This window comes from Coregonus clupeaformis, chromosome 30 (assembly GCF_020615455.1).
Source record: "Coregonus clupeaformis isolate EN_2021a chromosome 30, ASM2061545v1, whole genome shotgun sequence".
Taxonomy (NCBI): Eukaryota; Metazoa; Chordata; class Actinopteri; order Salmoniformes; family Salmonidae; genus Coregonus; species Coregonus clupeaformis.
The window spans coordinates 22242662-22260680 of NC_059221.1; the positions used below are offsets into that span (position 1 = coordinate 22242662).

At 41.7% G+C, this 18019-nt stretch overlaps 1 protein-coding gene across 1 annotated transcript; it reads right to left on the reverse strand.

The window, feature by feature from the left end:
• Positions 1-473: 473 nt before the first annotated feature.
• Positions 474-15633, reverse strand: LOC121545640 (calcium-independent phospholipase A2-gamma-like). The gene is made up of 9 exons (XM_045209313.1): positions 15491-15633; positions 10624-12326; positions 8605-8754; positions 4227-4384; positions 3858-3952; positions 3559-3730; positions 2492-2549; positions 2178-2372; positions 474-1881 (listed from the first exon to the last, which is right to left on the reverse strand). The coding sequence occupies exons 2-9, from the start codon at positions 12223-12225 to the stop codon at positions 1423-1425; spliced, it is 2889 nt and encodes a 962-aa protein (XP_045065248.1). The 5' UTR covers positions 12226-12326; positions 15491-15633; the 3' UTR covers positions 474-1422.
• Positions 15634-18019: the final 2386 nt, after the last annotated feature.

The window sequence follows — 18019 nt, forward strand, 5'->3', positions numbered from 1 at the left end:
TATTTTGTTATCTGTGCTTCTGTTGAGTGAAAGGAGGGGGATTACTGACCTTGTGTCTTCTCTCTGGCTGACACAGAGACACTCATTCTCTCTCTAACAAGGCATTTCTGTCCCAAACAAAGTGTGTCCTTTACACTGACTGACCAGGAAGGGTACAGCCTCTAGACGCAGGCAGGCTGCCATCAACCCTTCACACTCCAGCAGTACACAGACAATATTACATATGACTTGCTGCTTTTTAATTGCTCAGTTGTTACATCACCAACTCCAATCCAAGTCTGGTATGGGAATTACTGGGTCTGAGAAGTTAGATATGTTACTACTTGAATGTAAAGGCCTCAGCTGAGCACATCATGAGGCCAGATATTTCACAGTTATGTGAGGGACAAGTTTGCTGTATACTTCAGAGTAATTAATAGCTTTTAAGAGGGTGAGGCATCTTACAAAAATATCACATAAGAAAATACAACACATCATTTTTCTATAATAATGTTTATTTTTTATATATAAATAGATTTTACATTTACAAAATTATAACTAGCAGCTACACTAATTCCCTCAGTGCAAAAATCTTCAATATACGGTCAGTGCCAGACCTGGTTACATGTTATTTAAATATTTATTTTCTGTGTATTTGAGTATTTTCAAATAATGTGGCCCCAATCAACTACTTCTATTGGAATTATTTGAAATTATTTTCAAATTATTCCCTATAAATAGCCTACTTCTTGAAAGAATTTTCAAAAACTTATTTCAAATACTATTTTCAAATTCATCAGTTAAATGCATGGGAGTGTATTTGAGTCAATGTATTTGAGTATTTTCAAATACTTTCCAAGTGTATTTCCTAATATATTCCAATAATCAACTACTTGTCTTATTAAATAAAGAATATTTAAATACTTACTTCCAAATGTCTTTGAAACTAATTGAAATACCCTAAATAGTATTAGATCCTAGGTCTGGAAGTGCACAAATAGGAAAATGTCAGACAAATATACTTAACAATAGTCCAGCCATTTGATTCACAGTAAATCTTACTCCATTAAGGAGTGCATCCTCATACTAATACATATACAGCACTGAATATATAAATTACAATGCAGTTTTGATTTTGCATACATAAATGCATGAGTAACAGACAGAGCCCTTTTAAAGCAATAGAGTAACAGAGCTCCATCTATGTATTTCCTCATTTTAGTGTTCATATATAGAAACACGTACTTACACAGTAATTTAAACAGAAAGGTGTATGTATGCATTTGGGAGGAAGGAACAGTTTGCTCCAAAGCTGAAAAAATAAAAACAGGGTATAAAACTACAGGCACTGAGTAACAAAACCCTAACACTCTCCTCCAGAGCCGAGTTGTGACTGTGCTGTGCCTGTGTGTGGCCTAACCTGTGACCTGTGACCTATGACCCTCAAACCCAGCTCTGCTGCATCTCCCAGGCTCTCTCACTGACCCAGTCCTTGGTGTGGCTCAGCGCAGTGCGCTCCTGCCCCAGCACCTTACACAGCCTGGCCATCTTGGGCTTGTTCCTGTCCAGGTAGAGCTGGGTGTCAGCCTGCAGCTGCTCCATGGCCCTGACGCTGCTCTCATCCAGGGATACCTCGGCACTCAGTATGGGGTTGAACCTGAAGTAGACGTCTGGGGCCAGCAAGTCGTCCAGGAGGGTGTGGACCCCCTCTGTGTCGGTGGCGCTGCAGATCAGGTGGTTGATCTTGGCACGCAGGCTGGTGGAGGTGCCCGGGCTCCGCTTAGCATTGTCATAGCGACCGGTGCCTAGCGACAGGACACACTGGTAAGGCTGGTTGGGCCACAGGAGACGGCTCTCGTGGATGGCGAGGGCACAAGGGTTGTTTAGAATGAGGCCACCGTCCTACAAAGGGACATGCATTTTGAGTCAGGAACTGTTGGTACACATGACATGCAATGAATTTCATTGTACATGGGGCATCTCACTCTGAACTAAAAAATATTACAGTTAACAGCATTGCACGTATTTTTCCTATCAAGGGTCCTGAATCCCACACCCCTCTCAAACAACAGAAATTATAAGGGCATTAGCTTGATCTATGCAGTGCTTTTATAGCTGATTTCACCTCTATTAAACAACCACAGTCTCAGCCAGCATGGACTATCAGAAACAGAGAGTAGAAGCCAATAAAGTCTTACCTGATGGATGTCACTGTGTAAGGGGAATTCCTGGAAGTATCCTGGGGCGGCGGACGACGCTCTCACCGCCTGCCACATCTGGTACCCAGACCCCCCTGCGTAGCGACTGAGACGGCCTGGGCTGTGGTTGTAGTTCCTGAAGATAAAGGCCTTGGGACTGGTGCCCCAGTTCACCACCGCGCTCACCGCTGACACCTGAACAACGATTTAGAAAAACACCACGGTCAATTTTCACCATATGAATGTAAGAATGGGTAACACACACATAATATTAACAATGGCTGAAAAGGGCAGAGTGAGTAGAGTGACATTACCTTGGGGCTCAACTCATCCCTGGCTGTTTTAATCAGAACTTGGTCGCCCATCTTCTCTCTGTAGAAGGTCCAATGAAATACAAACGGTAAACACATGAGAGCAGAACCATGGTTTGACATTTTAAGAATTCAAGAATTCATCATTATGATTCAAGCAAGGCTGGCCTGATCACCGACAACGATGAGACAGCCTATAGGGAGGAGTTCAGAGACCTGGCCGTGTGGTGCCAGGATAACAACCTCTCCCTCAACGTGATCAAAACAAAGGAGATGATTGTGGACTACAGGAAAAAGAGGACCAAGCATGCCCCCATTCTCATCGACGGGGCTGTAGTGGAGCAGGTTGAGAGCTTCAAGTTCCTTGGTGTCCACATCACCAACAAACTATCACGGCCCAAACACACCAAGACAGTCATGAAGAGGGCACGACAAAGCCTATTCCCCCTCAGGAGACTGAAAAGATTTGGCATTGGTCCTCAGATCCTCAAAAAGTTCAACGGCTGCACCATCGAGAGGATCCTGACTGGTTGCATCACTGCCTGGTATGGCAACTGCTCGGCCTCCGACCGCAAGGCACTACAGAGGGTAGTGCGTAGAGCCCAGTACATCACTGGGGCCAAGCTTCCTGCCATCCAGGACCTCTATACCAAGCGGTGTCAGAGGAAGGGCCTAAAAATTGTCAAAGACTCCAGCCACCCTTGTCATAGACTGTTCTCTCTGCTACCGCATGGCAAGCGGTACCGGAGCGCCAAGTCTAGGTCCAAAAGGCTTCTTAACAGCTTCTACCCCAAAGCCATAAGACTCCTGAACAGCTAATCAAATGGCTACCCGGAATATTTGCATTCCGGGTAGCCACCCCCCACACCCCCTATTTTACGCTGCTGCTACTCTCTATGCATAGTCACTTTAACTCTACCTACATGTACATATTACCTACTATTTTTTTTCTTCTTAAAACTGCATTGTTGGTTAAGGGCTTGTAAGCATTAAGGTCTACACCTGTTGTATTCGGCACATGTGACAAATACAATTTTGATTTGATTTGACTGAACAGTAAACTGGCATACCTCAGTATCATCTCCCAGGTCTCGGTGCTGTAGTAGGAGTGACTCCAGCCCATCTTCACTGTGCCCACCAGGGGATTCTGACGGAACACATCTGAGCCAAAGCGACGGTACATATCCGCACACTCCTCTAAAGAGAAACGGGCCAGGCCAAGCATGAAGGCCAACACTGCCCCTGTCACACAAAAGAAGGACAAACAGACAGGAAAATACTAATCATTTGCATGACAACGGTTAAATGATTCAAGCTCAGGTGTTGTTTGGGAATCCTAGATGTGTAGGTGAGTCAGGGTTTTTCTTACCTGTGCTCACTCCACAGATGTAGTCAAACAGCTGGTGAACCTGCTTGCCTGTTTCCGCCTCCAGCTGCTTGAGGACCTGCAGTGGCACCACCCCTCTGAAAAGAGACAGGAGAGAAAACAGAAAAGTGATTAAAGATTTAAAAAAATTACTACCATTTAATAAAAAGTGCTTGTATGCTTTTATAACAGTTACAGTTCATTGTAATACTTCAGTGGGTTAGCTTGTAACGCCAGGGTAGTGGGTTCGATCCCAGGGACCACCCATACACAAAAATGTATGCACGCATGACTGTAAGTCGCTTTGGATAAAAGCGTCTGCTAAATGGCATATTATTATTATTATTTAACCATGGGGAGAAGGATCAGTACCTTGTGCCACCACCATCGATTGAGAGCACTCGGATTCCACGACCTTTGACTGGATCCACATAGCCAATCAGAGCCAAGGTTTCCCTAATGACACTCTGAAGTTCCTGGTCTTCTCTATGGCTTCGCCGTTGTCTTAAGAGCTGAACAGCAGCTTTCTCCTGGAATGAAAGACACATTATTGAATTGGTGATGATTGAAGTAGTACATGACTGATGAAAAAAATCACAAAATAAGCATCATCATCTATAATCTTCTTGGATTATGGTTCTCTGGGCTGTGACTGGGGGTGGGGGGGCGACGACACACGACACGTGGCTTTTCACTGCAACTTCACTATTACCATTACACTACATTATTATCAGTAGCATTTCATTATTATTATTCAAGTTATTATTACCTCTAAATATTAGTCTAGTATACAAATTAAGAAATGTCCGATTGGAGAGTAATTCCGAAAAAATACAGATTCCGATTTTGACGCACTAAACCATTCACACAAAGTCTGATGCAATTTTAATAATATAATAATAATAATCCCTCCACTTTTCCAAACAATTCATATAACGTCACCAATGCTGCTGCGGTCATTCTCTGTGGTCATATGTTGTTTAAAGTGGACGCAGTAATAAGAGAAAAATCATATACTACTGGAAAAATAATATACTAATGCAAATATTAGGATATAGGCTATGCATCCTATTTGATGAATCATGAAAGGAGCTTGGCTATTTCATTCAGTTGTACCACATTTAATAAGAAAGGAAATGCACAACTGGAACCTGTCGTCATTCTTCGCATATATGCTGACCCTGCAATAAGAGACCGTTAAAAAGAAAATCTGATTAAAGAGTTGAAGGCCTATTTTAGAAAACTTTCTGAACGGACATAAACTCATACCCGCACACCCACCCACCTAAAAGGACCCATCAATCAAAGGACAGCATCTCACTCAGACACATAAGCAAATCACAATTGTCCTTTCCCAAAAATGTATAAAAAAGTTGTAAAATTCATTTCTGTAGGATATCAAAGAAATAGCCTACATTATAGCATAATGCTAAATCAATGTAGGCTATCATATAAATTGATAAGGAAAGTTAAGTGGGATATACTGTATAGAGACAGCTGTGGTAGGCATGAAGATGAAATTGACAACAATTAGAAAATAGAAACACATGCACGCAACCTCTCCATAGCCTATTGATCAGCCAACATGTCCATAGCCTAATGATCAGCCAACCTGTCCATAGCCTAATGATCAGCCAACATGTCCATAGCCTAATGATCAGTCAACCTCTCCATAGCCTAATGATCAGCCAACATGTCCATAGCCTAATGATCAGCCAACCTGTCCATAGCATAATGATCAGCCAACATGTCCATAGCCTAATGATCAGCCAACATGTCCATAGCCTAATGATCAGCCAACCTGTCCATAGCCTAATGATCAGCCAACATGTCCATAGCCTAATGATCAGCCAACCTCTCCATAGCCTAATGATCAGCCAACCTGTCCATAGCCTAATGATCAGCCAACCTGTCCATAGCCTAATGATCAGCCAACATGTCCATAGCCTAATGATCAGCCAACATGTCCATAGCCTAATGATCAGCCAACATGTCCATAGCCTAATGATCAGCCAACATGTCCATAGCCTAATGATCAGCCAACCTGTCCATAGCCTAAAGATCAGCCAACCTGTCCATAGCCTAATGATCAGCCAACATGTCCATAGCCTAATGATCAGCCAACATGTCCATAGCCTAATGATCAGCCAACCTCTCCATAGCCTAATGATCAGCCAACCTGTCCATAGCCTAATGATCAGCCAACCTGTCCATAGCCTAATGGGTGGTTATGTTGACACTACATTTTAATTTGTGAGAGCTTTAGCTAAATCTGTGCAACCACTTATTGATAAGGGTAAACTCCGGCTGACATTTTTTCACTCTGTCTTTTAAGGGTTGGTATAGCACAGGTGGTCGCCTAGATTCACTTTAGCAGGCCTTTAATATACACTCGGTGGCCAGTTTATTAGGTACACCCATCTAGTACCGGGTCGACCCCCCTTTGCCTCCAGAACAGCCTGAATTATTTGGGGCATGGATTCTACAAGGTGTGGTGTTCAAACGTTGCTCAATTGGTATCAAGGGAGCTAATGTGTGCCACACCCTTATACCACCGCCACCAGCCTGTACCGTTGACACCAGGCAGGATGGGGCCATGGAAACATGCTGCTTAAGCCAAATCCTGACTCTGACATCAGCATAACGCAACAGGAACCGCGATTTGTTGGACCAGGCAATGTTTTTCAACTCCTCAATTGTCCAGTGTTGGTGATCGCGTGCCCACTGGAGCCGCTTCTTCTTGTTTTTAGTTGATACGACGTCTGCTGCAATAGCCCATCCATGACAAGGACCGACGAGTTGTGCGTTCCGAGATGCCGTTCTGCACACCACTGTTGTACTGTGTCATTTGCCTGTTTGTGGCCCGCCTGTTAGCTTGCACGATTCTTGCCTTTCCCCCTCGACCTTTCTCATCAACGAGCTGTTTTCGCTCACAGGACTGCCGGTGACTGGATGTTTTTTTGTTTGTAGCACCATTCTTGGTAAACCCTAGACACTGTCATGCGTGAAAAGCCCAGGAGGCTGGCCGTTTCTAAGATACTGGAACCGGCGTGCCTGACACCGACGATCAAACTATGCTCAAAGTCGCTTAGGTCACTCCTTTTGCCCATTCTAACGTTCAATCAAACAGTAACTGAATGCCTCAATGCCCATCTGCCTGCTTTATATAGCAAGCCACGGCCACATGACTCACTGTAGGTGTCAACCATTTTCATAAACCGGGTGGTGTACCTAATACACTGGCCACTGTGTGCATACTGTAGCCTAATATTTAGGCTATATGAATGATGCATTAATACATTAATTCACTTTAACATCTCTCTATCTTCACTGTTCCCTCTCTCTCTAGCTCTTGAACGATTAGCCTATATATAGACAATGAACAGCAATATAGTTTGAAACTTATTTCGATCAATCCTCTAGCTTGCTGAATGGCTATAACATAGGCGACAGCGTTGGCAATGAACAGGCGGGGAAGTTTGAATGGCGAGAGTGATGTGTAGCCTAGCTCTGCTGTGATGTGATCACATTGGCTAAATTGACACATTGCTGCACTGATGCATTGCAAATGTAAAAAACAGGCAGAGAGAAATTAATTAATTCACACAACGAACCCACAGACCTGTCAATGTGCGGCCTGTCAGTGGCAGTGTCCCAGATAACATTTTCTATTGGTCAACAGCTTATTTTCGCATTGCGAAAAGACGCAAAAATCAAACCTGTTCCAAATACCGTAAATAATTGTCGGATTGTGGCAGGATGATATTTTGAGATTGGTGTGAACGGCGTCATAAACAAGACATGTACTTGTATTTTTTTCTTCCTAATTATTCGGACGAAAATAACGGAGTTGGTGAGAAAGGGCCTTTAGTGAAAATAGGCCTTTTACAAGATTAAATCATGACAGTAGCGTTTGATTCTTATTAAAGAGATAGGAGTCCAGACAGGCTACTTTAGGAAACTTTCTGAATGGGCATATAGGCCTGTAGAGAGAATCAGTGAACTCACACACGCACACCCCCGTAAAAAGGACCCGCCAATCAAAGCCACCAGCGTATGTCAGACACAAGAGCAAATATTTATCCTTTCTTAAAACGTATTAAAAAACCTAGGCCTAACTAAGGCTTTACGAAAGTAGGCTATAAGATAATGAATTGACAAGGAAAGTAAGAGGAGAGAGACAGCTATGTGATAGTATGAAGATGAAATTGACAATCATTAAAATAGAAACAAATACACGCAACATCCCATAGCCTATTTATCAGCTTTGATTAGTCTATAAATTAAGAAAATATTCCGTATCAAATTACACCATGCCAGGTTGGATGGAATTGGCGCATTGTCCATTTGACACAACATTAGCGCATTATAGGCCTCAGAGCCAGAGCAACCTTGTCGACTGCTGTTGAATAATTAATGAATAGTCAGACACATCCAACCTGCAATGAAAACGTTAATTGTATAAAATAACATCAAACTACAGCTGGAAAGAGGAGGGAATGTAGACACAGTTATAAAAACAATTGCCTATAATCATTAGTAAACACGCCCGCTATTAGATAAAGTTTATCTACATGAAAATAAAGTCAATAAAAAAATTAAAATAAATGAATGAAGGCCTATTTAAATGGTTTTGATGGTTATTTTATTCATCCATAACCGTCAGTTACGCTGTTATTCAATTACCGTCACAGCCCTATGCAAACTCTTAAAGTACCTGATCTTGTAAAGACACTCCTTGAGTACAAACCTGCCAGACCACTGCTTTGCATCCTGGGTGTCGGATGAGGTGTGTGTTGAGCTCATCGACAACTTCGGTGATGGCCTCAGGCGAGAAGGCCTGTTGTAGACTGAACACCAAAGCACGGGTCATCTCCTCTGCCTGTCTCCTGCCCATCACCTGAGGAAGGAATGATCACAGTCAGAGCTAAAGGAGGATATGCTCTCTGTTAGTGTTAAATTAAATCAGGTAAAACAAAAAACACTATTGGTAATATCAATATTTCAGTATCTGATTCTACAATAACAAAAAACATGTTCATGTACAGTTGAAGTCGGAAGTTTACATACACTTAGGTTGGAGTCATTAAAACTCGTTTTTCAACAACTTCACAAATTTCTTGTTAACAAACTATAGTTTTGGCAAGTCGCTTAGGACATCTACTTTGTGCATGACACAAGTAATTTTTCCAACAATTGTTTACAGACTGATTATTTAACTTATAATTCACTGTATCACAATTCCAGTGGGTCAGAAGTTTACATACACTAAATTGACTGTGCCTTTAAACAGATTGGAAAATTCCAGAAAATGATGTCATGGCTTTAGAAGCTTCTGATACACTAATTGACATAATTTGAGTCAATTGGAGGTGTACCTGTGGATGTATTTCAAGGCCTACCTTCAAACTCAGTGCCTCTTTGCTTGACATCATTGGAAAATCAAAAGAAATCAGCCAAGACCACAGAAAATTTTTTGTAGACCTCCACAAGTCTGGTTCATCCTTGGGAGCAATTTCCATACGCCTGAAGGTACCACGTTCACCTGTACAAACAATAGTATGCAAGTATAAACACCAAGGGACCACGAAGCAGTCATACCGCTCAGGAAGGAGACACGTTCTGTCTCCTAGAGATTAACATACTTTGGTGCGAAAAGTGCAAATAAATCCCAGAACAACAGCAAAGGACCTTGTGAAGATGCTGGAGGAAACAGGTACAAAAGTATCTATATCCACAGTAAAACGAGTCCTATATCGACATAACCTGAAAGGCCGCTCAGCAAGGAAGAAGCCACTGCTCCAAAACCGCCATAAAAAACCCAGACTACGGTTTGCAACTGCACATGGGGACAAAGATCGTACTTTTTGGAGAAATGTCCTCTGGTCTGATGAAACAAAAATAGAACTGTTTGGCCATAATGACCATCGTTATGTTTGGAGGAAAAAGGGGGTTGCTTGCAAGCTGAAGAACACCATCCCAACCGTGAAGCACGGGGGTGGCAGCTTCATGCTGTGTGGGTGCTTTGCTGCAGGAGGGACTGGTTCACTTCACAAAATAGATGGCATCATGAGGAAGGAAAATTATGTGGATATATTGAAGCAACATCTCAAGACATCAGTCAGGAAGTTAAAGCTTGGTCGCAAATGGGTCTTCCAAATGGACAATGACCCCAAGCATACTTCCAAAGTTGTGGCAAAATGGCTAAAGGACAACAAAGTCAAGGTATTGGAGTGGCCATCACAAAGCCCTGACCTCAATCCTATAAAAATTTGTGGGCAGAACTGAAAAAGCGTGTGCGAGCAAGGAGGCCTACAAACCTGACTCAGTTACACCAGCAATGTCTGGAGGAATGGGCCAAAATTCACCCAACTTATTGTGGGAAGCTTGTGGAAGGCTACCAGAAACATTTGACCCAAGTTAAACAATTTAAAGGTAATGCTACCAAAATCTAATTGAGTGTATGTACACTTCTGACCCACTGGGAATGTGATGAAAGAAATAAAAGCTGAGATAAATAATTCTCTCTACAATTATTCTGACATTTCACATTCTTAAAATAAAGTGGTGATCCTAACTGACCTAAAACAGGGAATTTTTACTAGGATTAAATGTCAGGAATTGTGAAAAACTGAGTTTAAATGTATTTGGCTAAGGTGTATGTAAACGTCCGACTTCAATGCTAAATCTGGTTAATGTAAATTCATCTAAAATCAGAAGCAAGCACACAGATCATTTGCATTTCCTGGTTGTGTTGAAGGTGACTCACCATTCTTCTAAGTGTGGCCTCACTGAGCATAGAGGCAGGCTGGGCCTGGTTCCTCTGAGCCCAGGAGTCCCCCAGATATCCCCCCAGGAGGCTGGGGATGGCACTACGGGGATTGAGAAGGCACTCCATGAAGGATACAGCAGGCTGTGGTTTCGGGACCCTAACGGATCCATACTCCATCTCCCATTCTCCCCTGCGTTCCTCTATGGGACCTCTCTCTAACTCCTCCTCCTCCTCCACGGCATCATAGCTGCCTTTGAAATAGCTGTTGACGTAATTAGCCATGTATGCATAGTTCTCACCGAAACTGGTTGTGATGTTGCTAATGTGGAAAAGGGATTTGGGACGAATGGGTTGTTCTTCCTGCTTCAGCCCTGTGGGTGATTGTTCATGTCTGGAGGTAGAAGGTATAGAACACTGCTGTTGATACGTCCTACTGTTTGGCATGTTGTCCGCAACCAGATGTTCTGTTTGAGGTGGTGGTAGTTCGGTTTCGTCTGTAACGGTTTTGGCTCCAAAGTATCTGTTGACGTGCTGGGCAAAGTGAAGGTAGCCCTCTGCCTCTCCCTCCCAGTTGTTGGAGATATCAGCACTTTCAATGGCTGGTTTCTGAATGGCTGTGGTCTGAGCTACAGGTGCACTAGTCTTTAACTGAGCCGCTTCAGCTTCCTTTACACTTTCAATGTGACTTATTTTTATTGTTTTCCTCCTCCTCATCCCCCTGGTCGACACTCTGCTTGAAGCCAGATCCTCCAGAGTCTCTTCCAGAGTTGAACCTAGGAAGTCCTGTGCCGAACCTTTGGCGAACACTGACTTTAGGTGTTTATGTGATGAGTTTATGTGATGAGCAACATAACTGTAACTTTCCCCAAACCTGGTGGCAATGGAACTGATGTGAAATAACTGCATTCTACCATATGGCTGGGGGGAGGAACTTGTTTCTGTCTGGCTGTCTGACGTCTCAAGCTCGTCTTCATTTTCCAAAGGCTGCTGTGTTGTTGTCTCCCTGTCCTCCATTGCTCTTCTCTCCCTGGCTGCCCTGTTACTTTGACTACGCCTCTGTGGCCTGCTGCCCAGACTCTCCTGAGTTGTGACGACAAACCCCACATTCCCAGCAACAGGGGACTGCTGGGTCACATCCTTTCTCTTGAAGTAAATATTGATGTGTCTGGAGAGGTGATTAAAAGAATCACCCAGACAAAGCATGCTCAGCTGAAAGGGTGTCTGGCTGTCCTCCTGAAGGCTGTTCTCGCGAAGGACCCCGATGGGGGCCTCAGCCTTCAACTCATGCCTACTCAAGGTTGAGTAGACACGGACCGCCTGGGAGTATCTCACCCCTCTGGTACCACCCCCAAGGAGGTACTCAGGGGTCAAGCTCCTGTGTTTGAACCTTAAGCTCTTGGGGGCGCCTTTCCTTGAAAAGCTGGGAGGCAGGGGAGAGGAAGGCAAGGAGTAGCTACGGAAGTCCAAGGCTAGGGGTGTCTTGGCCAGGTGAGGGAAGGTTCTAAGGCTGGTTATGAGGTACCTGAGCTTGCAGTACAGTCTTAACGTCCTCCCTCCCAGGTGACTCACACAGAGGTTTATGTTGAGGAACCGACCCATCTTTAGCTTGGATGTAGCCGGCTGGGGACAAAGACAACCAACAGGGTGCTAGGAGCTGGGCCTGTATTGGCTTAGGCCGAGATATCAGAATCATCTGGTACCTGTAAAATACAAGAGGGAGAGGTAAGTAGATTTTCCCACCAAAACTGTGATAACTTTAGTTTTAACTATGCTTTGTGGAAAGTAACTATTTTTCCAGGGGAACAAATAGTTACTTTGGAGGTGACTACAACTATTTGAATAACAGATCCCAATAAAGTACTACTTTTTAAAACTATTTGAATACAGATCTCAGAAAGTAACTACTTCTGTAAACTATTTGAATACAGATCTGAGAAAGCAACTACTTTGACAAATTATTTAAATACAGATCTCAGGAAGTGACTGCTTTTCTGAAACTATTGGATTGGCTGCCTTCAACTAATGGCAGGGCTGTATCTGGAACTGCATGTTGAAGATAGAATGAATAGAGGACACACAACATCCTATACTATTCCAATCTGACAGTCATATTTGAAGCGTTTCGTTCCAAAAAGCTATACTCCACTTTTTCACAAGTGTTTTTTTGTGTGTAAAATATTCTCAGATTCTTAAAGATTCTTAATTTATAGATTTTAGATGTATTAAAACGAGTTGTTGCAAAACGCTATATATCCATTGTTTAGCTGAAATGGAATGTTCGTATCCTGTATATTTGACTTTGATATGTGGTTGTCTCACCTAACTATTTTAAGATTAATGCATCTGCTAATTGAATACAATGTAAATGTAAATATTTTACATACAGATCTCATATTACTGTATTGATTCATTTTTGTATTGAAAAAAATATTGATGTCACAAATGTATAATTTGTACAGTTTTTTATTTAAAAAATAGTTATTTGTCAGATTTGACTGTGTAAAACCTCCTAACAGTACTACTTATTTCTCTGAGAGTGAGGCAGATGGCGTTTTGCAACAAAACATGATTATTTGTCTCTCTGAAAGGAAACCATCAAGTGATAGATTTCAAACAAATACATGTCTCTGTCTATGAACAAATCCACTCTTTCAAAGTTCTTTAAACAATAAAAGCTAATTTACCAACATTTCTGAAAATGGATATATAGCGTTTTGAAATGAAACTTCATTTGAGCTACACAATACATTTCTATCTGAACATTTTGTAAATGTCCATTCTCCCAAATATATTTAGTACAGATAAGTGTTCTTGTTTCCAACACACACTATACAATTTTTAAAGGGATAGTTTACTCAGTATACAAACTAACATGATTTTCAACCTACCTTGGCTGTATTTGATTCAAGAAAGCAGTTTTGGGATATTGAGTTTCCTTTCGACACTTAATAGCCATATTGTTACTGTTAGCGTTCTCAGTAAGACATAACATAAAAAAGTTATTGTGCCTGTAATAAAACAAATTACTTTTGGAGCAACAGTTGATTAGCATGTTGTTACATAATATTTTGGTAATAACATTTTAATTGCCTAGCAATGAGCTGAGAGTTTGACTGTTCCTTATTCAATGTATGTAATAACTCCATTAGTGTGCAATTATAAAGAACGTTCCAAAGTTACTACACTTTTTTAAAAACATGGCCAACATCACTTGAATGACCTACCTTTAATAAAAGGGATGTCTGTCTTTCTTTATCTGATACAGTGTAATAGATAGATAGATAGATAGATAGATAGATAGATAGATAGATAGATAGATAGATAGATAGATAGATAGATAGATAGATAGATAGATAGATAGATAGATAGATAGATAGATAGATAGATAGATAGATAGATAGATAGATAGATAGATAGATAGATAGATAGATAGATAGATAGATAGATAGATAGATAGATAGATAGATAGATAGATAGATAGATAGATAGATAGATAGATAGATAGATAGATAGATAGATAGTCAAGTGTTACTGTATCATCTTATGTCTGACTCATTATGAAAATGTATTTGAAGCTTCAAAATTGGTCTACTCTAATGTTGAGGTGATTCCATGCACCTCATGTATTTGATTCTAGACTATCGGCTATATTAAGATTCATATCAAAGAGCCCTCCAAACCATGTTCTTCTGATCATATTTGTACACTAATTCAACTAACTGTTGTAGTTTTTGGTTCTTCATCATATATTTTGCAGCCTTCAAATAAATATTTGTTGTTTTCAAATAACTTCTTTATATTCAAATACCTTCAAATATTATTTGGTTTTCTGCAACCTGTATTTGAATATCAAAATAAAATAGTTGCCTTTTAGTTGAAACTATATTTGACTACATAAACTACAAAATATAACTATTTTCTGCCCAGGTCTGTTTCCCACAAACAATCAAAAGTGGCTGGCTGACTATTCTAAACAGATCAAAATTAAAAAATCCATCTCAATCTGAGCTGGAAACAATGTAAAATGTTTGTGTTGAGGTGGAGCCTTTATTTGTAAACAAGCTAAAGAACACAACATCTGGAAGACAACTATCTGCCATTCAAATAATTAGGCCAACATAGTCTTCCCTTATATGTAGACAGAGGCATGAGGTCAAAAAACATCCTGTCCTGCACCCATGTGCCCTCATCAGTATGCCATATCAATGTCCCTACCACATCACTACAATACGGGAGCTGGCAAGAGGTATATCTTTACCTGCCACAATAACAACTACCAGGGAGGGGGGTTGTTTTGATACATTGTGTGTGTGGTCCTGGTCACATTTTATAAACACCTCTGACAAAATAGACACGCTGTCCCACTGTTCCCTCGTAAATATAACATTACACCATTACACAAATGTCAATCTAGAAAGAGCGGGAATCCTGGGACATGTTTTAATAAAACACTTTCTACTAAGTCCACTATTAGGACTCAGGAGAGAACTTAGCGGAGGTATCCCTTTAATGTGACAGAAATCTGAGAAGCAGAGAGGATAGTTCTTACCTCACTGCACCCTCATTTCTATGGTAAAACCCAAAATAAGCTATGACTGTGCTTCTATATGTAGCCGTGTCCCTCCTAAATGCAAGGTAGTTGCGGTACATAACAAAGGAGCACAATTTAATTGAAAATAGCAACTTGCTATAGTACATTGAACATCAAGAAATACTGTCTACCTGCACCAAGGAAGGTCATATGCACAGATTTTCCAGTCAGGTACTGCATGGCTAGACCTGGGTAGACAATGTTCACTATAACCTTGAGACAACATACAGTAGATTCTGATAAATATGAGGCAGGTATAGATTAAACATTTACCTGGGGCAACTCTTCTCCTGTTATCCTCCGCTTTCTTCCTTTTATGTTTTGCTCTCTATCCTGAAACAGTTTCTTATTGGATGTCCTGCAGGGCAACCCTTCAAAAGTACCGACACTGTTTCTGTTTTGATACTTAATCTCATCCTACCTTCCTGTAGGGTCTGTATCCTATTGGCTGGTCTGAGCGGAGGGCTGGGCATAGCAGCCCTCGGACTAACCAATCCTCTTTAAGACTGCAGATCCCTCTACTTAAGGTCATCTGCTGTCACCGCTGTCTAAATAAAGAGAAGGCGTGATAGGGATTTCAGAGTGAGTTGAGAAAGTTGTCATTGACGTCACAGTCACACTTTGCGTGACACAGTTATGTTCTAGCCAGTACATATTTTAGACAGATGTGGGTGTCAAGTGATGTTTTGTTATGCTTCTCAGAGCTAACATAATATTGACAGTATGCAGTGCTTCTCAGAACTGAAAAATGTACAGTGTATAGTTCCTATTTCACTAGCATTGTTAATTTAAATTCCAAATATTTGCTATGTACAGTGCATTTGGAAAGTATTCAGACCCCTTGACATTTTCTACATTTTGTTATGTTACAGCCTTATTCTAAAATGGATTAAATATATACATTGTTTCATCAATCTACACACAATACCCCATAATGACAAAGCGAAAACAGGTTTCTTGACAATGTTGCACATTTATACAGAAATACCTTATTTACATAAGTATTCAGACCCTTTGCTATGAGACTCAAAACTGAGCTCAGGTGCATCCTGTTTCCATTGATCATCCTTGAGATGTTTCTACAACTTGATTGGAGTCCACCTGTGGTAAATTAAATTGATTGGACATGATTTGGAAAGGCACACACCAGTCTATATAAGGTCCCACGGTTGACAGTGCATGTCAGAGCAAAAACTAAGCCATGAGGTCGAAGGAATTGTCCGTAGAGCTCCGAGACAGGATTCTGTGGAGGCACAGATCTGGGGAAGGGTACCAAAACATTTCTGCAGCATTGAAGGTCCCCAAGAACACAGTGGCCTCCATCAATCTTAAATGGAAGCAGTTTGGAACCACCAAGACTCTTCCTAGAGCTGGCCGCCCGTCAAACTGAGCAATTGGGGGAGAAGGGCCTTGGTCAGGGAGGTGACCAAGAACCTGATGGTCACTCTGAGAGAGCTCGAGTTCCTCTGTGGAGATGGGAGAACCTTCCAGAAGGACAACCATCTCTGCAGCACTCCACCAATCAGACCTTTATGGTAGAGTGGCAAGACGGAAGCCACTCCTCAGTAAAATGCACATGACAGCCTTTGGCCTGAATGCCAAGCGTCACTTCTGGAGGAAACCAGGCACCGCTTATCACCTGGCCAATACCATCCCTACAGTGAAGCATGGTGGTGGCAGCATCATGCTGTGGGGATGTGTTCAAGCGGCAGGGACTGGGAGACTAGTCAGGATCAAGGGAAAGATTAACGGAGCAAAGTACAGAGAGATCCTTGATGAAAACCTGCTCCAGAGCGCTCAGGACCTCTGACTGGGGCGAAGGTTCACCTTCCAACAGGACAACGACCCTAAGCACACAGCCAAGACAATGCAGGAGTGGCTTCGGGACAATTCTCTGAATGTCCTTGAGTGGCCTAGCCAGAGCCCGGACATGAACCCGATCAAACATCGCTGGAGAGACCTGAAAATAGCTGTGCAGAGACGCTCCCCATCCAACCTGACAGAGCTTGAGAGGATCTGCAGAGAAGAATGGGAGAAACTCCCCAAATACAGGTGTGTCATACCCAAGACGAGTCGAGGCTGTAATCGCTGCCAAATGTGCTTCAACAAAGCACTGAGTAAAGGGTCTGAATACTTATGTAAATGTTTATTTTTTTTAAGCCTTTTTTTGCTTTGTCATTATGGGGTATTGTGTGTAGATTGATGGGGGAAAAAAACAATTTAATCAATTTTTGAATAAAGCTGTAACGTGACAAAATGTGGAAAAGTCTAGGGGTCTGAATACTTTCCGAATGCACTGTACATTTGCATTAGCCTGATCTATAAAGCAATATACAGTACCAGTCAAACGTTTGGACACACCTACTCATTCAAGAGTTTTTCTTTATTTTTACTATTTTCTACATTGAAAAATAATAGTGAAGACATCAAAACTATGAAATAACACATATGGAATCATGTAGTAACCAAAAAAGTGTTAAAGAAATCCAAATATATTTTTTTATTTTTGAGATTCTTCAAATAGCCACCCTTTGCCTTGATGACAGCTTTGCACACTCTTGGCACTCTCAACCAGCTTCACATGGAATGCTTTTCCAACAGTCTTGAAGGAGTTCCCACATATGCTGAGCACTTGTTGGCTGCTTTTCCTTCCAACTCATCCCAAACCATCTCAATTGGGTTGAGGTTGGGTGATTGTGGAGGCCAGGTCATCTGATGCAGCACTCCATCACTCTCCTTCTTGGTAAAATAGGCCTTACACAGCCTGGAGGTGAGTTGGGTCATTGTCCTGTTGAAAAACAA